Source organism: Platalea leucorodia (assembly GCF_965183815.1).
Source record: "Platalea leucorodia genome assembly, chromosome: Z".
Lineage (NCBI taxonomy): Eukaryota > Metazoa > Chordata > Aves > Pelecaniformes > Threskiornithidae > Platalea > Platalea leucorodia.
This window is the reverse complement of record NC_138858.1, coordinates 25094378-25121725: the sequence shown is the minus strand read 5'-3', so window position 1 is coordinate 25121725 and position 27348 is coordinate 25094378. Positions and strand designations below refer to the sequence as shown.

Genomic DNA, 27348 nt, shown 5'->3' with positions numbered 1-27348 from the left:
GTAAGGCTCCCCAGTGTGTTAAGCTGGGAGCTGTGGTTGCTCACAGAGACATGGAAGGCGAGCTTTCTCTCAACACTTTCCATGTGGGACTCCACATTCAGCTTCAGCTCCTGCCCCAAAGGCATTTCCTCGATATTTTCCTCCATATCATGCTGACTAGCTAAGATTTCAAAGATCCCTGCTGGACTAGAAAGTTTTTGCTCATTTCTGAAGACACTGCTGACAAGAATCTCTGCTTGGTCTTCTCCAGTAAGAAATACCTATCTTATTTGAAAAGCCCCTTTTACCCTCTGTGAGCAGATCAGACTAACACAACATGGATTCTTGTAGCTTTCAGATGCCTTCACATCACATACGCTGCCTGCCTTACCCCACAGCTTTTCCTCCTCCTGCCTTTGCAGCCATGTGCTGCCCAAGGGCGTGCCAAGGAGAGATGTTTGATGTTTCTTCTCCAGTTGCCTATAAACACTCCCAGATTTTAGGTACCAGAATGTTGCCTCTCCTCACAGCTCTCCCTATTGCTGATCTATATTCCCTGTTTCCGTGGCTGCTGACATGGTCTGCACAGAAACCTCCTCCTGACCCGTCAGCAGGCGCTGTGGTCCAACCGCCCAGCTGCAGAGCACCAAAGCTGCACAGGCTGCCTGCGTCAGGTGAGCCCTTCCGCAAGGACTGGTCTAAACGAGAGAAACGTCACTGAGCAAGCCATGCTGCCTGAGGCGAGGACTCCCTGACTCGTCCTTGGGAGCAAGGCAGAGATGCTCCTGAAGGTCAGCCCGGGGTTCAAGGAGTATTTTCCTCTCCCTCTGCAAATCTGAGTGGTTAAACGAGCAACCCCTGATAACTGCCTTATCTAACAACCCAGCATCAATGCCAGTGTGTGCACCATCCAAGAGACCTGCTTCTTCCATTGTTTCCCTCTTCAATTTGTGGGTTCAGGAAAGCGATAGACAAAGAGTGAAGTTAAAAGGGAGCATGATGCCATTCAGAGCTTGGGATAGGCGCGAAAAAAAATTCCTGCAAGTATCAGGTAGTAACTCTGAGAGATCCACAAATATCAATGACTTGAGGAGAAAACTGCATGTTGGGCTGATGCTTCCTGAAATGCATCTTTGTTTGGAGGATTCAAATACCACCAGTTTCTGAAAAGCTACCCAGTGTCATGGTGTACACTTGTGTAGACTTCAGTCAGTTAAAACTCAAAGATGGCTGAAAAGGCAAAATGGTGAATGTGTTCCTGTGCAATATATATTTGCACATGGAGTATTAAGTACAGATTTTCCTGCGACCCATCCCTTTCCCTCTACACAACTTGTTTTTGATGACCATATCTTCATCTGTTGTCATTTTCTCTTTGATTTACTTTACAGTGTCATCTCTGCCTTCTTACTTGCCTGCGAAACACCATTCATAGGATGCCACGTAAACAACAGTGCTGAACAGCACACACTGTATGTTTCAGAATACACAAATCCTAAATCCAGGGCCTGATTATTCTGAAGAAAAATTTATATATGGCTATAATACACTAAAATATCCAGATTATATATTTCAATTTTTTGAAGTCCAAAGATCTAGTCTTCTGGGATTACTTAGCAAGAATATAAATGGAAAGAGACAGTGGATTTATTTTTCTTTATAGCATTTGTTTACCCAGTCAAGCTCTGATCTGATGCAGTCCTTGGTTTCCAGTTAGGCCTTCTATCTCTTATTTTTTCAAATACAGCTGGGGAGCCAGCACTCAGAGAGAACAAGGGAATCGCCTGAGGTGAATGGTGCCTAACAGGATTTAACTCATCACCATCCTGGCTCCTGGGCTACAGATGTCACTGAAGTCATGGTACAACACAAAACTGCAAAATAGAATTTGTTATCAGTATTTACACAGAGAAGAAACCTGAGCAGATCTCAGCTATCAAGTCACATTTCAGACTGGTAAGCACTTATCTTTATTTCAATTGGACAAACCAAAACTCGGAGCCAAGTTCTTCCTTACCCACCTGTGCTTAAAGAAGATACTATCAGTAAAATGCAAGTCAATTTTTGAAAGAGGATTTTACTCTGAACAGGATGGTTGAAGAGGCCAATTTCTAAATCTGTCAAAAAAAAAAAAAAAAAAAATCCTTATGTCAATGATGCATCTTTTAAGAACTTTCTCTCATTCACTAGTCTTGTCTGTACCTGGAAGAGCAGGTGGGATCTCTTCCCAACCATTCACGCATACCATACCTCCTCATCTGGCAAATACAATGGAAATTCTTCTGCCCCGGAAGCAGACGACATGTTTCTCCAGCGAATCTCTCAGACATCCTCTTGCCCCTGTATCTAATTCGCACCTGCATTTTGAAGGGCTGGCTGTGTGCTAGAACTTACCTAGGTTGTTACTGTATTCTTACTCTGCAGCCTTCTCCACTCTTCCTGATGCTCCTAGCTCTTTGCAGGTTGAACCGTAATGTCTAGCATCGCTTCCTACCCTCAGTTCATTCAAATCCATCCTTGGCAGATGCCTGGGAGATTGAGCTGGTCAGTGGTAATCAAGTCCTATAGTCAGCAGAGAGAAAAACTGTTGCTAACCCAAGCCATGAACTGGGACATGCCTCCACATACTCTCCAGTATCTTCCTGTCCTGTGATTGATTCTTTCTGAGCTGCCATCTGAGCTACCATGCAAATCCAAGCTTGACATCCCTGCTAAGTCTTGTAAACTACGTAAGAGAGAAACACGGGGTCTAAGGGAACATAGCAAATGGGGAGTCCAGTGCTGAAGAAGGGAGCCCACGTTTCTCTTTCAGACGATGAAAGCATTCCCATCCCAGGTAAGGTGCAGTCTCTTCTTACAACAGTAGAAGTGAGGATGATAGGCCATGCTAGATATAATAGCAGTAACCTTTCTCTCCCAACTTCTTTCTCAACACAAACCCCTTACACCACCCCTTTCCTCTGGCCCTGAACACACTGAAGACTCACTCAGGGCATGCAGGTTGCTATGCCTCTCCCCACTCAGAGGTGACTGCTGCTGTCCACAGCCACAGACGGCACAGCAGGCAGAGCAGTTAGATCCAGAGTCAATCCTCAGCTCTAGTGTAATTTCCTTTCCCCGAGCAGCCAGATCCTACTCTCCCCTCCTCGACTCATCACACCCCCTGCCAGTGCACCAGTTTTGCAGACTATCTGCCTTCAGCTGGGTTGCAGCAAGTTGGAAAGCTTGGGGGTGATCTACAGCTTCCCCTCACCTATTGGTTTCAAACAGAGGGCAAAGCAGCAAAAAAGATGCTGTAACACTGCTCACTTGGTTTTGTACAGAGGAAAAACAGAGAAAACAATGCAATAATAAAATGTGAACAAAAATACCCTCCCCTGCCAGGCAAACAGTTCCTGGCATGTGCCAACCAGCTGTGCAGAGCTACTAGCAATGAACAGTAAAGACAAGTGTATTTTAATAGACATCGCTCCTCTGCAAGAAGTGGAAAGATGAAAATCAGGGGAGCAATAGTCCTGTCCTGTTGCTCCTCCTGCCAGAAGGATTTCTCTTCATCAAAGAGGCCACTGGATACTAAGGTGCTCTGCTCCATCTTCCCCGTCTCGTCCACTGCACCTATTTTATCTTCTATTATGATAAAGAATGATACATTCAAGTGGTAGAGATTTCAAAACTGAAGAAAACGTTGCACTTACACATGCTCCGGGAGTTTGTTAAGGCTGAAAATTTAGTGTGAATAAAAAAACCAATAAAGACTGGGTATTTACAGAAGGTACTAAAAAAAATAATGACCTATTGTAATGAATGATGATAAATGTTTTGGAGGAAAGATTTAAATGTCACGTTACAGCCTATTGCCATTGTTAGCTACCAGTCAGGATATGTTGCCCACCATCACCCCATGCTGAACTACCCAAGAGCAGAGCAGTGGTTCCAGCCACTGCCTGAGGCGAGATACTCAGCTATGCAGACCCCCTCTGTCTCCAGACTCAACTGCATTTCCGCATGCAAAATCCTTGGCTAGCCTGTGCCTTAAGGGGTACACTGAGTTGGTCCCAGAGAAAAAAAAAAAAAGGCAACTGCCCACCTCTGAGTAGAGCAGAGACATGCCTTAAGTTACAGGAGTGAAAGTAGGTAAAGGAAAAATGCTAACACAGCAGCGTTTCATGCTGAATTTTTATTTCAATGTTATGCAACTGCATAAGTATAAATAATCGTGTTCAATATACAACAATTATGACATCCATAAGGAGTTTCTTAGAGAAAATAAGACTGCAAACACTTTATTGCACAGACCCTAACAAATTTTTTTTTTTTTTGTAAGCCAAGGAATCTACAGCAGGAAGTCTAAAAAGAACACATCAGATCTACAATCACATAAAGACTGACCAAGTAGCACACAGGTAGGAGGATCACTAACAGCTCACTGATAAGGTAAACACCAACAAACAGGTACTACATAAACACAAGCTTAAGCACTGTTACACTTCCAAAATGCAAAGAACTTATTTGTCAGAAGTGATAATGAACTATACAAAATATACATAAAGTTATATTGTAAACAAATAGCTAGATGTGCTTTAAAGGAAACAAGAAGATAGTTGAAAAAATGCAGAAGACTGTAAACTAGGAAATACCTCCCAGACAGAAATGTTATTTTGAAGTGCATTAGCATTCATTTGTAGTAACTGCCAAAGCACAGATGAACTGTAAATGTCGAGACCATTTTATCTTTAAAACTGCTCAAAAATATTATCCATTGCTCATTAGCTCCTCTGTGAATGCACCAAAGGTAGTATGAATGTTCCAGTGACACATGAAAAAATCAGAAGGACTTGTTTGTGATATTATCTTCTCATGACAGGTTTGCTGTAATCCAACTCAACTGATCAGTATAATAAAGTTTTCACCAGAGGGAAATGAATTCTGCATGCTGTCAGTTGTCACACAAACCTCCAAGTTTACACTGTGCTTTTATGAACAATTTTCTAGCTTTTGAGACAGAAAGACAATCCGTAAGCCCTGATAAAACAGGTAGGGGCCTAGCTCTGCTGTGGGTACATATAACAGAAATAAGCAAAACCACCATTCTATTGATCCCCATCATTAAAAAACACGCATATGCAAAGGTATTTTGTAGTGCTTCTGTATGTTTCAAATTTTACCTTTCATCCTTCAAAACAAACTAAATACCTCCACGCTAAAATGATCAAAGTCTACATGTTCCACAGTATACAAAATTTAAATAAGGCTTAGCAAAAGTAAAAAGACAGTCACATTCTAGCACCAAATAGCTCCAACAGGTTCTTTTGTTACAAAATGCTTCTTTTATAATTACAGTATTTACTTTTTTGCATACAAATAAAAAGATTATGTTGTGAAATGTATGGAGCTACTCAATGCATTTAGAAATGAATGTGAAACCCAGAAGTACTTGCTAAAAACAGCAAGTTAAGTCTACAACATAAGGCCCCAGCTATGTATTAAAAGGTATCGGATGTCCTGAACTTTTTTGAAGATATGATACTGAAACTGCTTTTTTTCCTTCTTACCTTACTTGTCACAAACTAGGAAAAAAGCTATGGCTCTATGAAGCTAATAATGCAGACCTATATGCCATGGTAATACACACTCTCTAAATGTATTAAAAATCATTGATGAACATACTAGTACTGCAAGTCATGTGCTTATACTTGTGCCTCACACTGTAAGGGCCTGAATTTAAAAAAGCTCAAGGAACTCAAGAGAGGATTGCAGCAAAAACTAAGCACACGGCATGTGCTTCTGAGTCTCAGCCTTGTCTGAGGTGACAGAACACCCTCCCAACAGATGAGACGAGAACCGCCATTTCACCAGAGAACACAACGCTTGCTGGGACGCCCTGATAACCAAGAGGTCCTCCCGTAGCTTTAACAACACCTACTCTAAGAGACAGGCTTTGTGCAGTAGGGAGATGCAGTTACGTCTTGTGTTAGATCTGGTGAAGCAGTCAGCCAGGTACAGTACTATCAAAATTGGATTATTAAAAATACATGTAAAAACTCACAATAAGTCACCATATTTATTCTGTACTAGTATTTTTTTAACCTCTAGCTATGATTTTTAGTAAGTAAAAATGTGGCCTGATTCTGTTTTCCAGTCAGACCAATGCTTGTGCATGTCCATGCCAGGTCTGAGGTTTACTAATTCAGTTTCATATTAGAGTATGGCAAATAAGTGGCAAAGCAACTATCTTAAAAAAGGGAGAGTAAACAATGCAATCAGCAGCAAAGTATATATGCTACATTCAAACCCCGAACACATCACTAGGTATTTACAGAGGAAATCTTTTCTTCAACAGCTCTCAGCTGTAAAGGTATTTTTGTACAAATACTATATGGTAACAGTTTTACCGGTTACAATTGGGAAGGCATTTTGGAAAAAAGTCCTTTCTTTATATATCCCCTTTCCTCACTATTCAATGACATGAAAGCTTTGCTGCACAAAGACACAACACAGTGCTGGTTTAAAGGCAGTCCAATGTATTGACACTGTTTCAGCTAGTCTTGAATTCACACCTGCCAGATCTGACAGTTAACAGGATTTTTTGTGAGGACTGCTCCGCGAAGCTTCCTTTCCTCGCCGCTGCCGAGCTGAGTCTTTGTCGTTAGAAAGTGCATTAGGGCGGTCAGGTGTGGTTGCTGACCTGGATAGATCTTTACCTACATTCTGTTTTCTTGAAGCAGACTGCTGAGCCTGAACAGCATCTTTCCCCTTTACATCCACAGTGTTAACAAAAAAAGACTTTTCTTGATTTCCAGGTTTCCCCCCAAGGTTTGAAGCAGGGTGGTGGACTTCTACTGCAACAGCAGCACTGTGTAAGGCCATCAGTGAAACACTTTTAGTCATTTCTGCCTTACTGCTCCCTGTGGAAGAGGTGCTTTTCTTATTTAGTTCCTTGCAGGTTGCAGGAAGCTCAGGTGAGCCTGCTTTAACTTTTGCTGAAGATGCATCACTCTTTGCTGAAGACGAAACAGACACTTCTTGTCTATATTCAGAGAAATTGGCTGAACAAGTCAGCAGCTTTCCTGGTGTTGCAGCCACACGACAAGAACTCTGCCCGCTGGCAGCCGACAAATGTTTTATTGCAATCTGCTTGTTTGCATCCTCTGGCTGTTTTTGATTAACTTGTCCTTTCCCTTTTGAATCTTGAGAGCTTTTGCTACTTGCGGTCACTTTTTCTGCTCCTTTCCCTCTAGTATCGCAGTTTGCAAGGCAAAGGGTAGGCTCTACTTTCCCACTCTCAAGCTGAACATAAAGTGCGTCAGTGCATATTTTTCCTTCGGCTCTTTTGTCTGCAGGGATCATCTGGTTACTAGGACTTCTGTCTGCCTGTTTGCTCAGCAAGAGAGAATCTTTCACAGTGGAAAACTTTGGAGACATAGTTTGTTTTTCACTGAGGTGAAGATGCTTCTGATCAGCAGATTCCCCCAGGCCTGCTGGTTCTTGCCTCTGCGTCTGCTTAGAACCCTGTGGGCCTGCTGGTACCGGGCCAACAGCAGAGGATTTGGGTTCGGTGTCAGGAGCGATGCTGCTCATTTGGAGGGCGGCTACTGAGCCATGCTCCAAACTCACAGGCCTTTCAGCCTGCCCATGTTCATTGTTCATTTTTCTCAAAGAGCCTGAAACAGAAGAAAGGGGATCTAGTGTATTTTTACTGGCATGTTTCCCATCTTTCCGGGAGCTGGTAGACACCTGAATAATTGTTTCTTTTTCTTTTACGGTTGGAGTGCATGGTTTTTGTGACAATGTCTGTTTATCTAAGTACTTAGACTTAGAGGAACTCGTTTCAGAGACTGGCCTGTGTTTATTACTGCTGCTTTCCACACAGGTGGCAGCAGGCTTCACGTGTTCTTGAACACTGATGTGAACATCTACAGCACAGTGTCTGCTTACAGTGTCTCTCACAGCAGGGGAGCCTGAAGTGTTAAGCTGCTGCCGAGGAACTTGGCTGGATTGCTCTCTCTCAGTAGTTTGAAGCCTTATGTCAGTGAGCTGTTTCTGATCTTTCTTTCCTAAATCTTTGGCATTGTCCTTCTGCACAGAGGAAAGCGGTGCAGACTTCTCATTTTTAGGATCACAATCAATTGAGGGTTGCATGGGCTGTTTGGATGGAAGAGCTTCACTCTTTGGCTCTGCGATAACTTTCTTAGACTCACTGAGAACTTTCGGCTTGGTTATGTCCCTTTCCACAAAACTACCAGCAACACTGCTGTCATCTTTGCCTAGCTGTTTCAGTGATTCTCTGCCATCCTTAGGTTGTGCCTTGGGGCCAGCTGCAGGCATTTTTCCTTGCATCTGATGTGGAATGGCAAAATCAGCACAATTTTTTTCATTGCTTTTGGAGCAGCTCGTTATCAGGATATCTGAGATAGATACCTTCAGAGATGACTCCCTGATCACCTCCACCTTTGCAGGGATAGGCTCACAACTTCTCTGGGCTACTGGCTGTTTGGCAGGCAACTCTTTTTGTATTTGCTTCTCTTTTCCTACAGCTTTTTCAGGAGTGCTTTGGACAGGAGAAAGTTTGGAGTATGTTTGAGTAGTTTTAACACTCTGACCTTGAATAACACAAGACTTTGCCTCCATCGAATGGTCCTTCTGTTTTGAAGGGGAGGCGTCTTTCTTTTGAACAGCTTCAACAACAGAAATATTGCCTTTAGTAGCTGGACTAGAAACCTTTTCCTCTGTCACTACTTCTGCAGCCACAGGGATGACTGGTGGATTTGGAGAACTCTTGCTTGTTTGCCGAACCTGAGGCTCTGATACATTGACTTTGCCAGATTTTGAATAGCTTAACAACTGCTCTTTCTGGCAGGCCAGTTCTGCCTTCCCACCACTCCCTTGTGGTGCTGAGGGTTTAGGAGATCCCCCATCACTGCTGGTGCTCTGTCCTTCTGGCAGCACACACAAAGGCAGTTCAGTCTTCGAAGCCTGTGGCCCAGAAAGTAAGGCAATGTCTAGTGTGCCTTCTATCGGCTTCAAACAGGAAACAGACCTCCCGTCAAGCTTATATTCTGACGGACTTTTCCTGACAGGAGCCTCAGTGGAAATAAGGGCTGATTTTTCCACACTCATGTCCGCTCGGCCATTCAAGGTCTTGAGAGGAACAAAAGAAACCGAGTTAATCTGAGCAGCATGTGCACTGCCGATAAATGCTCTACCATCGCCAACTGCAGTGGTGTCCTGCTGTATGTTTATGGGTCTGCCTGTATTAAGTTGAAGGCATTCATGAACATTTGATGTCAATTTGGGTTTTAGCACTGGACAGACACTGTCATCTTTTTCTTCAATGGACATTTTCTTTCTAAGATAATCGATATTTGCAAGTTTACCATCTAATCTTTCAAATTTGACAAATTCTTTTGTTGGTACGTTTTTATCTGAGTTTTCTCCCTTTCCATTTAGCATCCTGTCAGACGACTGAGGTAGCACATCTTGCAGTGTACATGGAGGGGAAATTCTTTTGAAGTCATAAGAAATATGACTGAGTTCATTAGGCGGAGGCGCATGACACAACATCTGTGCATCTAAAGTAACGCCATCATTTGATCTCAAGTTTGCATTCTTTTGAAGAGTGTCTTTGAGTATGCCACCAGCTGACTGGGTCTCCAAAGCAACAATTTTTGTTTCAAACTGATTTGATCTTTCTAACACCTTCTGGAATGCTTTTTTGTCTCTTTCTTCCAGTCTTAAGGTACTGGGATCTTCTGGTTCACTGCTAGGTTCATGTATAGCAGCACTGGCTTTTTCAGCAAAATCTTGCTTTTTCATAACTATCTTGACCTTCAGCTTCTCTTTGTCTAGCTCATCGACGGATTCTTGTCTACCTAATTTTCGGGAGATGGGTCGTTTCAAGCAGCCCTGCTCTGCAGGCCTGACTCGTGTGAGTGAGGGCACATCACATACATTCTCCTCCAAGCTCTGAAGAGTTACTTCCCTTTGGGACAATTCTCTATTCACTTCTTCCTGGGTCACTTCCAGACTGTGTTTTCGTGAACATAAGTGTTTCTTATCATTACCATAAGAGGGTGCAAGTTTCTCTTCAGACTGGACTCTCTTTAACAGTGGAGATCTTGGTGGCTCTGCACTCTTTGGCCTAACAATATGCCTTACAATAGTTGGAGGGGAGTGCATTTTGCTAGGAAAAGATTGAGCTATTTTTGTATTTCCAATTGAATGTCCTAGCAATGGTGATGGAGATCGCTGAGGGGATGTTGGCTGGGGTGTTGGAGAAGGCGTCCGTGCAAGAGGAGAGAGAGGAATGCTGCCAGCTGATTTGCGTCTTCCTGATCTGTATCTTTGCCCACTAAGCTTTGGACCCAAGCCATGAAGAGTGCTGGGTCTTATGTGTCCTGAACCAGCTGGAGAATTGGGAGCACTTGAACTGGGGGAGCTACTTTGGGAAGAGTTAGTACCTACAAAAAGAACAAACAAACAAACCAAACAAACATAAGGTAAGCATGATTTTGAATCTTGTCTCAATGTTCAGTGAGACACAGAACTTTAACTGGTCCAAAAGGCTTACGTGCAGTCTGCTGCCACAACGTTCCAAAATTTGGAAGGTTTTGAGTGACTGGGCTGTAAAACCCTCATTATTCCAATTACGTTGCTATTTCTTCCTTTCCCCCTCTGTTCCTTTATCCCCTTTAAATTATCACTTCCTTCTGTTTAAATAGAATAGCTAATGCTTTCTACCACTTCAAAGCAATGATCAAGGCTTTCCAAATAATCTACCTTTGCCAAGGGATTGTACAACAGCAGTCACTTTTAGCACACACTAAAATCATGACAGAAGTAAAACAGGAAAAAGGCGCAGGCTTTTAGAAGCCAGGAAGATGCATGTTTCAGCACCCAGCCAATGATTTCAGCAATAAATCTGCACTCATGATGAGTGCCCATGCTAGTTCCATTACATGCGACTTTTTCCTCAGTTTCATTCTTTTATCAATCAGCCTCTCCTAGGCAAGATTCTACCTTTTACTCCAAACTTGAACTGCTTATTACTCAACTTATAGCCATGGACTTGGATGCCTAGCAGACAGTTCCCTTTTAGGTGCTTCTGTATCATGAGAACACCTTTGATTTTGCATCAGGAATCTTCTTCCCTTTTTCCAGACAGAAACCAGCTGTTCACTGGTTATGCCTGTCAGAGCTGGCTACTCTTGGCAAGAGTGTAACAGGTCTGGGGGGCTCATAAGAAGTAAAATACACTTCAAAGTCCTTTTCCTCTGCCCTCCACTCTTTCACACTCACCAGATGGAAAATCAGGAGTAGAGCGGTAGCTTGGGGTAGGTGATCTAGGAGATAAGCTGTGGGTTGGAGACCCAGGCAAGCTCTCCCCTGATGAAAGTGATCGGTTCAGGCAGGAGAAACTTCTGCTGGTGTGAAGAAGAGGGGAGGGTTGCTTGGCCAGCTTTTTGAAGAGAGATCTTCTCCTAGTGTGAGAAGAGCACAGCATTAATCAGAAGTTAAGATTCACAGAAGATACTATTACCACAGGCAAAACTCTTGCAAGCTGACATTGCTTCCTTCTCCCATTACCCTCAGAAAAGCAAATATTAAATCTATGTTTACATGAAAGCAAACCACACTGCAGAGTGTGAAATTTAGAAAATATCCTGATTTGCTAATAGGTGGGATAGATATTGTAACTAAATCTATTTGTACGGAAATTTACGCACTGTATTTCAGAAGAACAGTTAGCTTCTTATGCGTATAAATCTTCGTTTTCTTAATTTAAGAGCCCACCAAAATGAGGAATATCTATAAAGTGCTAGCAATGTATTTACAAAATACACATGAACTTATTATCGAACTAAAAATGCCCATGAACTTAGCAGTAGAAAGTTTAATTAATCAAGTACAAAAAGATATACTTAAACCAAATTAAGATGCAGCCTCAGTTATTCACTTTCTTTCCGATAGCTATGTGTGTGCCATGCAAAATTTTTAGGGATTATTTTAACAGATCTAGTTTAGGCAAAACAGGATTGAAAGGACGTGTTACAACCATAGGATCTCAGAGAAGAAGGCGAAAAGATGTAGCAGACAAGAGAGAGAACTGTATTAACTTAGATTTTAAATTAATTGTTATGTATACACACACACAAGGTAACACATTTGCCATGAAACAAAAGGATTACTCACCTCTCTAAACTCTCTTTCTTCTTGGTTTTCTTACTGCGCCTGACCATTCGGCTCCTGTAGCTGTTTCGCCTGGCAGGTCCCGTCTTGATGGAAGTGTTTTCAAAAGGGGTTGTTGTTACCGAGACTTTGTTACCACTCTGCCAAAATGGAGGAGGAACTTTCAGGCGCGAGTAATACAAGACGACTTTGCCTTAAATTGAAGCTACACCACAAACGCAAATGCAATGAGACAGAACTCCAGCATCAGAGTAAGAGCTGGCAGTGTAGGGAGCCCTATGCAGACGTTGCCAGGCTAATTTATGTCAGATAAACGATGATTGGAAAATTCTCAAATTCTACCAAATTTCTTAAACTTCCTCCATTCCAGCTTTGGGACAAGGAGAAATTCCAGTAATTGTAGCTAGACAGGAGGAGACCAAGGATTGATCAAGACTGCAATTTTCAAGATGAAAGCTTCTACAGAAATATTGTATTTTCCCACAGAGAAAGTGGTCCATTCACTGGCCATTCACATCTCAAGATACCAACTGTTACAATGATGAAATGGAAGAGAAAACTTAACCTTCATTATCAATCCCAAACAATCCTTTTATCTTGTTCAAAAGAGGTAATAAATATAATTAAGTTAAGCTTTTTAGGATCGTTTGCATGAACGTGAAGATGACCCAATAAATAAAACCAAGTGGAAATATCTATATTATGTTTTAAAAATCCATACCTCCTGCCCAGCACTGTATACCACTACAGTGAACTTCTGTTCAAAGGAATTCCAATAGCCCAAGTGAATTTATGATACAGCACCTTAGGATAAACAACAATCTCTTGTTTGGAGTTTACTCTTGTAAGTAGTGTGCAGGGTTTTCATGTTTCCCTTTTTCTGTATCTGACAGACAAAACAACTGCAGACCCAATTGCCCAATTGCCTAAAATTACAGAATTTTCTCTTATGTATTTCTTGCAAAATTGGAAACTTGGAAATTCCTCCTGGTTTCAGAGAAGGAAAATAAAGACTTAAAGAAAAGTGTGTTTTGCACCTTTCTCAGGTCTTTGTATTTCCCCATTACTTCATTGCTTTCCAATCTTCTTTTATAACTGACTACTCCCTTTGATAGGCAAAGCTCTGCATGTGTACACCATAAACTGTTAATAATATAGGAAGTGAATATACAGCTGTCTAAAAGAATTCTGACCTACATTAGTCTGTGCTGAAAAGATTACATAAAAACTGTAATATGATGAGCTACAGTGAAAAGCTAAGACACTACCATTCATTAAAAAAGTTGGGGGTTTTGTTTGTTTACTTTTAAGGAAAAACTATAATTTTCTACTAGGATAGATCTCGGAAAACTCCGTAAGAGAAAAATGTGATAGATTACTCATAAAAATCCAACTGCAGGATCAGAACTTCATTAAGCAAAGAAGCTCTGTGTGACATGCCTGGCTATATATGAAACAAAAACCTTTTGGGCCTTAAGATTACGAAAGGCAAGTTCCTGTACAGTAGGCAAGAAAATATTTCATGCTCTGTTTCCACTTTTCGTCATTAATTTCACTTTAAAAAGAGAAAATGAGAAGTAGCATCACCATCAAAAGCCTGAATTAGCTGACGAAGATAGGGAAATTCAAGGAAGTGCTTGAAAATGTCAAATTTTTTGATTGACAGAGACATCTCCTCATGTCAGTGCCTCGAATGTACATCAGCTATCTCAGCAGCAGTGCCAGTTTATTGCAGAGAAACTAAATCATAGCAGGATATATGAAGTCATTGACCTTTGTCCAGATCTGTGAAAGAGCAGCTCAGAGTTTGTACTTGAACAACCACAAAATCTGATAAGTAATCTCTGAAGGAAACAAACATAACCCTTCAATCCTTGATAAAAACAGCAAGCGCTTTTGTATTCCAGTTGTCCAAGAGTTACCTTTAACAACAACTCAATGACTTCCGTATGAACAAGACCATGCACTGGCTCTCCGTTGATATGAGTAATCAGGTCTCCAGCTTTTAAACCCGCTTGGTAAGCTGCACCTCCTTCTTCCACATTCTGGAAATCAGAAACCAAGAGAGTATACACAAAATGGACTCCTGTTTAACCTTCACACTTTCAAAAGTAGGCTTTGTTTAATGAACTCCTCCTATTAAACCAGTTGGCAATGAAGAAAACTTACAGATATTAAGTTACATAAAGGAAGAAGAAAAATCAGACCAGCCATTTCACTATCAACTACTTACTCAAACTTTATACTTACATGGGATCTGGAATGGTTTCAAAGCTCACTGAAACACTGCTTGTTGCCACTGGTATTAAGTAGGCACTGCATAGCAGGGCAGTTTTCATGCATGATAAAGGAGGAGTGATTCACTCCCCATGGCAAAATTTCAGAATTGAATGAAGATTTTTAGCATCCGATGCTGAGAAATACTGATGTAATTAAGGCAGTACCCCCATCATGATAAAATTAACTCCACAATATAGTTAAGCATTGTTTGCATTTGGTTCAAATTCACCAGGCTGCCCCTTAGAGGAAACAGTGCAGCACAAAGGTGACGAAGGACCAAAACAAACTGAATTGCAAATTATTTTGAAGGTAGCTTAAATAATTTATTACATTTTAAAAATGAGCTTTTGAAGAATTTTAAGTCACGTAGCCACTACTGAAGCCTACAGTGCTTACAGAGCTAAAAAAACCCAACGAACCTATAGTATTTTGAAAAAAGCCAAGGTTTCACTTTTACTGCAATGTACCATTTTCTTCCCTTCGTTTCACTGATGTGATGCTACACCAGTGGCAAGGAATCAAATTTTTTTATTTATTCTATTATCAATCAAATGTACCCCGTTCTCCAGATTCAATGTTCTTGATAGATTAACAGGTCTGAGAGGTAAACAACACAAATGAAAAATGAGTAATACACTACTGCATCAGTAGCACTGCTACTTCAAAACCTACAATACATATTTAAAACAAAGCACTGTACAAAACTCCAAAGCTTTTGATGTATTTGTAATTAATTTTTCAAAATTATTTTAAGGTAGTTGAAATATTTTAGTTTATACACACACAATATTTATGTATGTATAAGTTATATAAAATACATAATTTGTTATCAACCTCAATTATAAAATAAATAAATATATATTTGCATAAATATATATTTATTTTACAACTAAGGAGGTTGATAACCAACGAAATGCAAGAACTGCTGTCTCTTCCTTTAGCCTGTCTCCCACTTCATTCAAATCAGTAGTGAACAGAGGATGAAAAATACATGATTTATTCAAGACAGTCAGTCTTTTTCCTGTGCCATAGAATCCTCAAAGGTATTCAAAATTCCAAATGACTTGCACATTTCTACACAAAAGAAAGTCAGTGCTTGAAATCAGCCTACTTGTGTCTAGTAAAATAATGCTGACTTTCATTAATCCCCAGTTTAATAAAACTTCATGTATATTTCAAAAACTTCTGTTTACAATCTCCTAGTTTTGCAGATCCTGTCCTCAAAGATGGGCTGCACCAACCCTTTGGTTTTCTAAGCCACAGTACTCTGAACTTAGACATGGCTGTTCACAATGGCCAAACTTGCCAAAAGTGAACGTGATCCATGCAGAAGGTCAATATTGTATGTAGGTACCATTTCTGCCAAAGGTGGTTTGTGTCATCCCTACGGCCAACAGTGGTCTTGTGTACAGGTACGAATTTCATTCTAAGAAAAATGTTTGGCACAACATCACAATTTACACACTAACTGTCAACAAACAGATACCATATGTACAAAAATCAAAAGCAAATACACCACTACAGTTTTCTGTGGCTGTATATAAGCAAAAAAACCGTATTATCTTACCCAAACAATATGGTGCACAGTGTAGATATCACTGTCACCCACGTAAACCCTGATTGCTCGGATGGTAAAGCCATACTTTTTTCCTGAACTGTGAATTACTATTGGTTGATGAGGACTTGCAGCAGCAATTGATGAATCACGGCTGGGAGATGAATCTCGGGAGGATGAAGGATCAGATGATAGGGAATGAGGAGACATAGGACTTCCCAAAGGAGAAACACCAAACACATCTGGAAGATAAAAATCTGCCTATTAGAGTACATTCTGAGCACACACAAATACAGACACAGAAGAGGGAATTTGCTTAGTTTTATGACACCTTTGTGTCAAAATATATCATTGTCTTTGCATAAACACTCTCTCCTCCTCAATCAGTGTGTATGTCAGTGAATGAGAAGTTTAACCAACAACCAGATCTTAGAACTGAGTTTCTTTCCCTGTAGCATAAACTGTTTTTTTTAATGCAAGGGTTAACTTGCTAGATGTAGACTGCTTTTTCCTTTCAGATAGCAAACACACTCATTGCTAACTTTGAAAGAACAATTCTCAGCCTCTTTCTAACAAACACTCATGAAAAGGAAGTCAGAGTTCGGTAGAAGATGTGGTTGTGAGTACACCTAAAACCATCCGCCAAATCATCCAGCAGTGCTAAACAAAGTGCTAGTTGTTTTTTTGGTTTCAGTTATATATAGATACAGACTACTGTAATTAAACCACAATATCTACTTGGTACATAGGACAGTAACTCATTACTTGTACCAAGCCTCCATTTCTACATTTTGCTACATCATGTAAGACCACAAGAATTTCTTGCAAAAACAGTATCAATTACAGCTTCATTTTATTTCATTGTTTTGAAAGCACTATGTGCTCAAGCTTGTGCAAATGTAAACACAATTGCAGCAACATAAAACACACTTCAGTGACTGTAACATGGTGACAGCTCTGCAAAGGAACGTAGCCCAGAAAGATTCCAGGTTTGGTGTCCATGCCAATCCATGTCACACGAGGGCAGATACACTTTGACAGCAGAGGCACTGCTCCCTGGATGCGAGTCACCAGAGGCTCCCAGAGATCAGTATCACTGCGTTAATGCTGAAATCCCACAGAACAGCCAAGCCCCAAGGGGGCTGTGAACGTCACCCTCTGGCTCTGAAACATGCCCAGATCCCCCGCCCTCTGCTTTCTGCTGCATGTGGGACACGTCCTGTGGCTCTCAGCTACCTGACTCAGGTCAGGAACACTGGCCATCTGTTGCTGTAGTTTCTTTTGTGGATAACCATGAATAAGGTAGGTTTTTTTGGACGGTATTAGGTACAGCTAACATGTAAGATTTTGGTTGATATAATGACAACATTTTTAGGTGTAGGCAAAGCTAAGTTTGCATTTTATAGAACAATGCTGAGATTAAACTGAAAGAAAACTGTAGTTTAATGAGCACAGTAACTCAGTCTGTATCATCTCTGAACTTAGTGGTTCTTACTCAACAGCTGTGAAAGAACTAGTAGAATACAAACTGATTAATAACTCTTGAGTGTTACTTGGCTGTGTAATTACCTGCACGTATATCATGTTCCTGTGACAGCTTATCTCAATAATTAGCATGCACTACAGGCCCTCTACAAGTGGAAAAAATAACCATGGTGCTAACTGTTACAGGGGTATACCAAAAAAACACTTAGAGCATTTGGGAGAGAAATATTATTTGGAAGAAAGAGTCTACACAAGGAAAAAGCCCAGAATATTTGCAAGCCACCTGCAGTTTTCACTGTCAACACTGCCCTGAACAGGCTGAGCACACGGTCACTGTCCTTCTCACTGTAAAAATAAAGTAATGTTCATCTCTCATGCATTTTGTGAGAACAATCACTCATATTCAGACAGCATCACAGAAATGTGAAGTATTCTTTTCATTGTCACCTAGTTGTCCTCATTCAAGCAGGGGCAAAATACTCCTCTTTAACTGAGACTCAACATTCTCCTCTTGACTTATCTCATAAAAAAATCCTCATGGTTGGCTGCTGAATTACAGGTGCTGCATAGGAAGCCTATGCTGTTCTTTAAACTGTATGGTGTAGAAGGGTAGAAAACACGAGGTGAATCAGAAATTCCTGCAGTAACAGGGATCAGATGGGCCTTTCACCTCTCCCAGGTCTCCAAAACACATGTGCCCAATAGCACAGTGTTTGCTCATCAAGGTATTAAGGAGCACATAGGGCCCATGTGCTTTACAACCCAAAGACAGGTGAAGTCTAAGAGGAGAGCCAGAACCAACTCTTCAACACCGTACAATCCTCCACTAGCCTGAGGACTCAAAGCAACCTGCTGAAGTTACTGTCAAAGCCACCTTTGAACATATGGAGCAAGTGCAAGGTTATGTTATCAGACCAGCAGATACTTAAGTATTACACCTAAGGTCTAAAAGCAGCATAAGGCCAGTGTGCAAAGTTGAGACGTAATCCCACTTTTGGAAAAAATCCCTCAAGGTTTGGGAAATTCGGACTTTGATTCTGAACCATTAAAAAGCAAAGCACTAAGGCTTCATCTGGAAACACTCAATACTCCTGTTATACTTCTACTTACTTGTAACAATATTTCTGGCTTCAAATTTTGAGCAATCCCTGTAAGCCACTGTAGCACAAAGAGGAGTCTACATGCTATTTCTACTTTTATGACACTTCTTTACGGCTTATCACCTTTCCTTATGGGAGATGGGAGAGAACTAGTCAGGCTGAATGTGCTGCTGTAACAAACAGCTATTCTTGGAGCTGTACATTACGAGCTACTTAAAACTTAAGCTATGCCCGTACTGTAGGATGGGCCAAGGACTGAAGCCTGCATCCTGCTGTGCATGCACACAGTTGAACACAAAGTAGTCACCACTAAGCTACATTTTTGCCTGTCAGAGAAGGTCCCTTAGCTGTAATGTGACCACTGTAACTTGCTGGTGAGATTGCACCATCTAGTAACACATGTGAACAACACGAGAAACAAAAAAGTGTGATACAGAATCCATTCTGGACTCTCCAAAATCTTGCATTTATGTCATAAATCATCAAGTATGCATAAATCATAACATTTCAAACAAAAAGATTTATCTCTACCTCCTGGGATCATGAGGGACAAAGCACTTGCAGAAAGTGACTTTGTAACTTTTCCAGAGATCTTCTTTTTCTCTGTGCTTTCTAATCGCTGACGAGCCATGTGAGATGCAACTTCACTGCGTGGCTTTGAGGAGTTGTCTGTACTGTCCACACTCTCACTTCTTCCATTTATCTGATCTAAGTGCTCTGAAAAACTGCCAACTGTACAAAGAAGAAGGAATAAACACATTGAGGGAAAACTGGGGGTCAGGGAGGGGAAACAGTACAATTGTGAGATAGGAATTTTTCTTTCTGTTAACAAGTTCATAAAACAACATTACAGAAATATGAGTAATTCTTCCAGACTTACAGAATGCATAAACGTTAACAGAATCAATCGAAGCAACATTTTTTGTAGTCACTGACTTAAAGCAAAGTAAGAGACAAAAGCTAAAGCAAGTCTGGTATCTCAATATGCAGCACTCGCCTTAGAGAACTTAATCAGACATTTATTTTTCATGTGAACTCCTCCTGAAGTAAATGAAAGGCTCCAATCCTATACAAGTTGCTATTAGCTTAACAATTTTTCCAAAATCATTAAAACACTAAGTATAATTTTATTTTTAATTATTATCCTTTGCTTTCATTCTTTGTGTGGTTTTCCACCACACAGGAGAAAGATACCTGGCACCAGTAAACTCAGTATTTCAACCACATTGGTATTAGTCTATCACAGGTAATGAACTTCCACAATACTGAATGAAAGACAGACAACAGTGTTTCAAACAGTGGAAAAAAAACCCATAAAGGCCTTGTGTCATGTAAACAACCTGCACAGGATTTCTTAAAAATTCAAAGATATCACAGGAAAGTTGTATGACCTTATGAAACATGCACCAAGGGTAGGTTGCCTGTTTAAAGACACAGCAGTAATTTCTAGTACTCCTTTAAGGTCACTGAATATCCTGTTGCTAATGGACCACAGAAAAATGAAATTACTCTTAAGTGTAACTGGTAAGTGACAGAAGACAATCAGATGCTTTGAGTTATTACTGTGACTGCTATGCTAATGCCAACACCGTAACACAGGGCTGGGGGGAGTGAGCAAGACTTGGGATACAGCACAGTCAAGGTTTTAGACAACGGAAGGAGATAGAAACGGTTGTACAGCTGGATGAGCCTGAGGAAATTTATTTTCCCAGAAATGGAGAGGAGAAAGGGTGAGGAAAATGTGGACTACAAGGGAAATTAGGGGTATTAGAATAGAAAGGGGTATCTTGAGAAAACTCAGTGAGGTACAAAACAGAAATAAGCTGAAGACAGGTCAATGTGTAGAGAAGGTAATTGGAACCTATATACAGACAACCATGAGACAGATATAGGCCTAGATCTGTGTTAAGTATCAGGTCTTCCAACAGTTATACAAAACTCTCTTCTGAAAGTACAAAACCAGCAAGATACCAGGGCCCTGGATCCTACTGAAATGCATGCAAATACTTGAGCTGGGAGAGGGATGCATAAAGGAAATAAATTATTTAAGTAGGGAATGGTTTACAACGCTCCCTCCTAGATTCCTAATGACAAAAGTGACTTCTGCAAGTCAAAGACAACCCTGCCAATTCTGAAAGGCGTACATCATTGCGACATCTTAATTAAAAACACCCAATGATGCAGAACAGAGTGTTAGAAAACAGCAATACAGATCAGTTGAAATGACTCCAGGATGGTCAATCAAAAGATCACCAACTTCAGCGAGGAAAGATATAAAAATAGTGCTTTAAGTGCTCAAGGGATCTAAGTTTCCTTTTCTCCACAGAAGGATCCTGCAAAGGCTTTATGGTCAAGTCACCATTTTATTCACTTGCCTAGCAGCCCTCCAGAGTCAGTGGGGTGACATAAAACATTGGTATTTCTAAAAATGTTGAACTTTTCCCATACATATTTTCATGAGATTTTTTTTTTTAGCTTGAGCCTGAGCCCACAGCAAACCCCTCTTGGGATATCTTTTTTTTAAAGCAGTTCTGAAATACAGGACTTCTAAATCCATGAATGCTACTGCTAAACAAAGAAGGTCCACAACTCCTTCTAACGTCTTCAGTCAAGAGACACACTGTCAACTACCTGATAGCGTGGAGCTGCTGATCGTACTTGCTGGAGTGGTTACTTCAGGTTCATCTTGCACTATTTCCTCGCTCACTAACACAGGCTTTTCTTGTTCCTCCCGTGGTCCCACTAAGCTGGTGGAATCATTCTGTTCTCCTTCGGCTGATATGGCCAGCTTCGGAAGCAAACCAGAACTGTGTCGCTGCCTGCTACTCTCAGTGTCGGAGGAGATGGATGTAGATATTTGTTGTCTGCATTAAAAATAAGCAAACTCTCATGCAGTTACTGAGATGAGGAGGCCTGCAACCTGGCAAGCAGGACGTGGACCACTTCCAGCACCTCCTTCTACTTACATTTCAGAATATTCTGAACTCCAGCTTAAAGATTCCACAGAAGGCAGTGTTACACTTTTTGTTTTGTCCCCTGGATCTTCCTTTTCTTCACCTTGCGTTTGAGTGACTCGATCTATGCTACTAAAAACCTGTTACAGACAAAAAAAACACAAAAAACCCAATTGATCACTGACATATTTGATACAAAAAGACACGCAGGAAAGCACATTTCAGGTTGTACTCTGCATGTTCTAATGCTTATACAGTATTTCAGAGTGCAAGCGTCAAACTTCTTGAACCTTTTTATATTTCCAAAAGTTTGTGATCTTAAAATGCCTTCCTATTTTGCTTTCTTGGCTCCTCATGTACGGGGTCATAAATAATGTCTCTTCTCATTACAAATTCATCAGCTCTCTCCCCCTTTCACTGTGTGAGCCAAAAGAGTACAAACAAAATCCATAGCCTTGACGTCTCCAGGTCATAGGATTAATGCACATCTTGGATTAATTCACAACCATAAAGCCAATCAAAGCAAAAAAGCCTTAACCCTAAGATACTCACTTAGTATCTACCAGTCAGGTGTGGAAAGCAGAAAAATTAATCTGAATTGACTTTGAAGTTAAGAACAAATTACTTGGCTAAATGATTTAGAAAAAATAAACTCTGATCATTGGAAGTCTGTTGTTTGCTTAGCCGACAAACAGCACACAGAAATTCTCATCTGTACATTCCACAGCCTGAGAGGCACAGCTAGAGATGCAGTGACATAATGACATTAACACACCAATCTATTACTGTGGTACAGAGCTTCCAAAAGGACAGAAGTTCACAGAATCACAGAATGAGGTTGGAAGGGACCTCTGCAGGTCCTGTTGTCCAACCCCTCTGCACAAGCAGGGCTGCCTAAAGCTGGTTGCTCAGGACCATGCCCAGAGGGCTTCTGAAGACCTCCAAGGATGGAGACTCCACAACCTCCCTGGGCAACCTGTGCCAGTGCTCTATCACCTTCACAGGAAAAAAGTGTTTTCTTGTCTTCAGACAGAACTTCCTGTGTTTCAGTTTGTGTCCACTGCCTCTAATCCAAGTTATCTCCAAAGAGACTGCGCCATTTACCAGTATCTGAATTTGAAACATATCACCAAGTCAAAATAAGAAGTTTACATAGAATGAGGATAACTACATCCACAATTCCTGTCTCTGCTTTTCCATGCTATCGCAGATACAACACATATGTAGTACTGCAGAGCCAGCATAAAATGCACTAATTCCTTAAAGCATAACCCAGGACAAACAAAGATACAAACACAGACTTTCCAAATACCTTTAAACAGTTCCTAAAGTAGGTTAAAGAAACTTTTAAATAGAAAGCTTTTGAAAATCACTGCTGGATGCTATGTTAAGACTAAAAGTACGCTCATTAGGCATTCCTCTTCCATTATTTCCTGCCAATTTACCCTCCTAAGTATTTCCTGAGCATGTCCACTCTGCTCCTACTGGCGTCCCTTGCCCAGCAATAATTAGCTCTCATCTCAACTACTAAAGGATACTACCATTTGGACAGTCAGCTTTACCTTCAATTCACAGCATTCAAAAACCACTCCCTCAAATCCACATCTCTCCTTGACCAAATCACATGCTAACAACTACAGTTGTTTCCCTTCAGTCTACTGTCATTTAACTAATAGCTACTATATGCTAGTACTGTAATCTTTGTTATGCCACCAGCTGCGAGATACCCAGGACACAACTGGAGCAACATGCAAACTATGTACAAGGAAATTGACATAAGGAACGTGCATTAGCATTTAACAGAACAGTTTCCCTAAACTTTCGCTTATGCTATCATGAATTTTTCTACAGAAAATACCAACCTATTTATATAATTTTCTATTACCTTCTAAAGAATTCAAGAAATAACTTTCCTACCTAATCTTCCAATGTTTTGATTTAATGGTATTAATTTCATTCTTGCTCAATTTCAGTTAACATTTCTTGAAGAAACAACGCCCTATACTTCTCTTCCATATCTAACATTTCCAAACTCTATAAAAACAGCAAAATGTGTACGTACACAATACATACTAACATCAGAACAGTTTTTACTTACTTTTGAAAATCTGTGAGAACATGAGGAAAACTGTCTTATCTCCAAATTAAAATCTTCATCATTGGTATCATCTTCTTCCTCAGTTTCCATATGGTGGTATTTCTCAGAACGAGCTTCAGACAAGGGAAATAAAGTATTTGAATTTATCACGAAGGATGGGTACCAAGCTTTAATATTAACTAAAAGTGTAATTTTATTCTTAAGATTGTTTCTGCTGAAATGTCAAACCTCCAGTGAAATTGCAAGCTGCCAGTGGTTCTGATAAAGGAGATTTTCAAAGCAATAAGCAAAATTCAAAGGCAGTGATTATTTAAAGAAGGCATTTACCACATTTTTTTAATACCATCAAACACGTACTGTCAAAATAACTTGTGTCATCTTCAGACTCCAATTGTGGAATAAATTCTGCTTTCTGCCTCAGCAGACTATTCCAGTCAAGGCTCCTGAAGAACTGATGCTGCTTTACTTCATAAGCACCACCTGGGGGAGCCAGAGAAAAACACTGAGCAAATTATACCAAATCCTCTGACATTAATTCAACTAAAATCCTGGCCAAAAAATGCAAATTACCATGGAAAGGCACCATCATCACTGTAGGCAGGAACATCTACTACGCATTTCCACTAGAATCTCCTAAACCTGTCAGAGCACCTCCCTGTCCCTCTTTTGTTGTTCCCATTTCTTTAACAGTAGTGGCACTGCTTTATCATCTCCCCCCTTTAACGTTTCTATTTTTCTTGATACACTAACTATTTATCTGTCAGCTACACATTAGTCAGAAGCATCAGACGTAGTAGTAGTCATCAAAATATAAATATGTGCACTAGATGAGTAAGTACAAGTTAGAAAGTAATGAAGAATGATTCTTAATAGTTGCTCAGGGAAAATCCCATTGCTGATCAGGAGCTCCTTTTGGTGTTTTATGGCAGCAATACACAATTCTATAGGAAATACCTTATCATTTATCTTCTTACCGATTACTGCCTGCTTGTTATAATGTGTGTTAAACAATTACAGTAGTTTCAAGTTAAGAAACAACTGTAAGAACACAATGAAATACTGGTATTTTTGTCCTGCGGAGGTGGGTGAGGATGTTATTAATAAGCATAAATCTAATTCTAAAAACTGAACGGGTTAACCTGCAGTGGCAAGAGTTACTGACAACTTGATTGTATTGGGTTTACATTGGATGGTTTTCGTAGCGGAGGGGGCCACAGGGGTGGCTTCTGTGAGAAGATGTCAGAAGCCTCCCCCATGTCCAATAGAGCCAATGCCAGCCAGCTCCAAGATGGACAAGCTGCTGGCCAAGGCTGAGTCCATCAGCAACAGTGGTAGCACCTCTGTGCTAACATGTTTACAAAAGGGTAAAAAACTGCTGCACAACAGCAGCTGGGAGAGAGGAGTGAGAATAAGTTAGAGAAACAACTCTCCAGACATCAAGGCTACTGAAGAAGGAGGGGGAGGATGTGCTCCAGGCGTCAGAGCACTTTGTGGAGGACTCTCCCGTGGGTGGGACCCCACGCTGGAGCAGAGGGAGAGTGTCAGGAGTCCTCCTCCTGAGGAGGAAGGAGCAGCAGAGACAACGTGTGATGAATTGACCACAACCCCCCATTCCCCATCTTCCTGTGCCACTGGGAGGGGAGGAGGTAGAGAAATCAGGAGTGAAGTTGAGCCCAGAAAGACGGGAGGGGTGAGGGGGAAGGTGTTTTTAGATTTGTTCTTATTTATCATTATCCTACTCCATTGTTAACTGGTAATAAATTAAATTAATTTCCCCGAGTCGAGCCTGTTTTGCCCGTGACGTTAATTGCTGAGTGATCTCCTGTCCTTATCTTGACCCACGAGCCTTTCGTCATATTTTCTTCCCCTGTCCAGTTGAGGAGAGGGAGTGATAAAGCAGCTTGGTGGGCATCTGGTGGCCAGCCAAGGTCAACCCACCACTTTGATACAGCCTGTAAACTTCCCTACGTCGAGGCTAACCCAGGAGACAGCCACTGAAAAAGTGTGAAGTCTCCAGGACTGGTCTCTAAGTCAGAGTGTCAAGATTTCTAGGCTGGGTTCTTTGCTTTTCTGACTGCACCAGGGAAAAAATCCTAAGAGCTACATCTTCCCAGAGGAAACCAAAATCACATCTCATTGTAAGTCACTAGCCAAGGAGTGAACATTTCTCTGAGCACAGTAATGGGATGTTACATCAGAATTGTGTAATTCTTGATTGGTATCTGACACTTCAAACCCAAAGAGGTCTTTCTTCTGTCATTTTCCTTGCTCAAAACAAGTATAGTATCTCTCTCTCTCTCTTCCTTCAACTTGACTATGCCACTCAGGTCTCCTGAGCAAATACCCAATTACAATTTTCATGGAGTGTTATGCAGCTAGCTAATACGTATTAAATAGATTAGGCTGTCATTTGAAATGCATGGTGGATCCTGGGATAAACCATGCTATTTTCCAATGCCCTCATGGGACCTGTCACATCATAGTCTCCGTTTCTGTGAGTTGCTTCTGACACTTAAGAAAAACTTTGTTGTGGTTTCTAAACACCCCTCTGTGCTTCAAAGAAACAGCTGCCCAATTCATTCTTCAGACTGCCAGCTCTTGAGAGACCACGAACAGTCAAAAGAAATCAGCCCATAAACAAGCTGCACAGATGCTCCATGTGGTGGCACTGACCATTACAGTAGTTAAGCCAGCCTCATTCTAGCCAATTCACTTTCTCAACCAGCTGTAGCAAAAGAGGCAGAATTTGCAATCTACTTCTGATCCAGCCTCTCACAGGGTGACAGTCTTGAATTAACACTGTGTTTACCAGGAAAAAGCATCCTGGCAATGAAACAGCAATGCCTGAAAGGAGTATACTTACAACAAGGGAATGGAACTAGTTGTGGCTTTGTTTTGCCTTTGGTAACAGTGCCCTATGCAGCAGATGAAGCAGGCAGCAAGTGGAGAAGCTGCCTGGGGCATGACACCTCCCTCACTCTTAACTTGGTCAACACGGGGCAAGGGAGAACAACAAACTTTGCTGGATGCCACTTATTCCAGACCATCAGCTACAGTGAAGTCTAACGGCTGTTCACGCAGATCCCAGATGCCCAGGCAGTGACGGACATGCAGTTCACTCATCTCAGTCACATCATCATATGCCAGAGGAAGACCTGCCATTTGGGGTCTAGGTTATACTCACATTTCCCCTGAGTGGCTGTGGTAAGGCCAGTTATGAACTGATTCCTAAAGCTCCTTTTTATATTAGCTCTAAAAAAAACAGGCAACACAATCTGACGACTGGACTCAGTTTTGCCAGCAATTTTCCAAGTACTCTCACACTGACTCAACCTGCCACATGGTTTCCTTAGCATCCCCAATATATTTACATTCTTGGCATACAGTGTTCACTATAAATAAGCCTATACCTTTATATTCAGGCTCTTATATGTAGGAGGCATTTTGCTGTGGTTACGTAGTGCTTTACCCAGAGGGATGGCAGTCAGTGACCAGGATTCCCATACATTAACATTTTAAAAATCATGTGCAATATTCTTCATTACTGCCTCTTACCCAAATTCCCAAATAAATCTTGCTCCATCAACTAACAAATAAACTCTACTATATAAATGCACAGTGCTTTCATTAGCCTGTGCAGGCTCACTGCTCCTAATACCACATGCCAGGTTCTTCTCTCGAAATAGAATGAGCACAGCACTGAACGACCAC

At 41.0% G+C, this 27348-nt stretch overlaps 1 protein-coding gene across 1 annotated transcript in view; it reads right to left on the bottom strand.

Moving 5' to 3' along the window:
• Nucleotides 1–6177: 6177 nt before the first annotated feature.
• Nucleotides 6178–27348, bottom strand: part of MAST4 (microtubule associated serine/threonine kinase family member 4) — a gene marked incomplete at its 5' end in the record, with an annotated part of 314645 nt that continues 293474 nt past the window's right edge. The window contains 10 exons of the mRNA XM_082336461.1: nt 6178–10436; nt 11275–11456; nt 12169–12305; nt 14088–14210; nt 16013–16242; nt 19117–19317; nt 21217–21449; nt 21552–21679; nt 23638–23750; nt 23995–24117. Of these exons, the coding sequence (XP_082192587.1) occupies nt 6553–10436; nt 11275–11456; nt 12169–12305; nt 14088–14210; nt 16013–16242; nt 19117–19317; nt 21217–21449; nt 21552–21679; nt 23638–23750; nt 23995–24117 (5354 nt within the window). The 3' untranslated portion in view covers nt 6178–6552. The remainder of the gene's footprint in view (nt 10437–11274; nt 11457–12168; nt 12306–14087; nt 14211–16012; nt 16243–19116; nt 19318–21216; nt 21450–21551; nt 21680–23637; nt 23751–23994; nt 24118–27348) is intronic.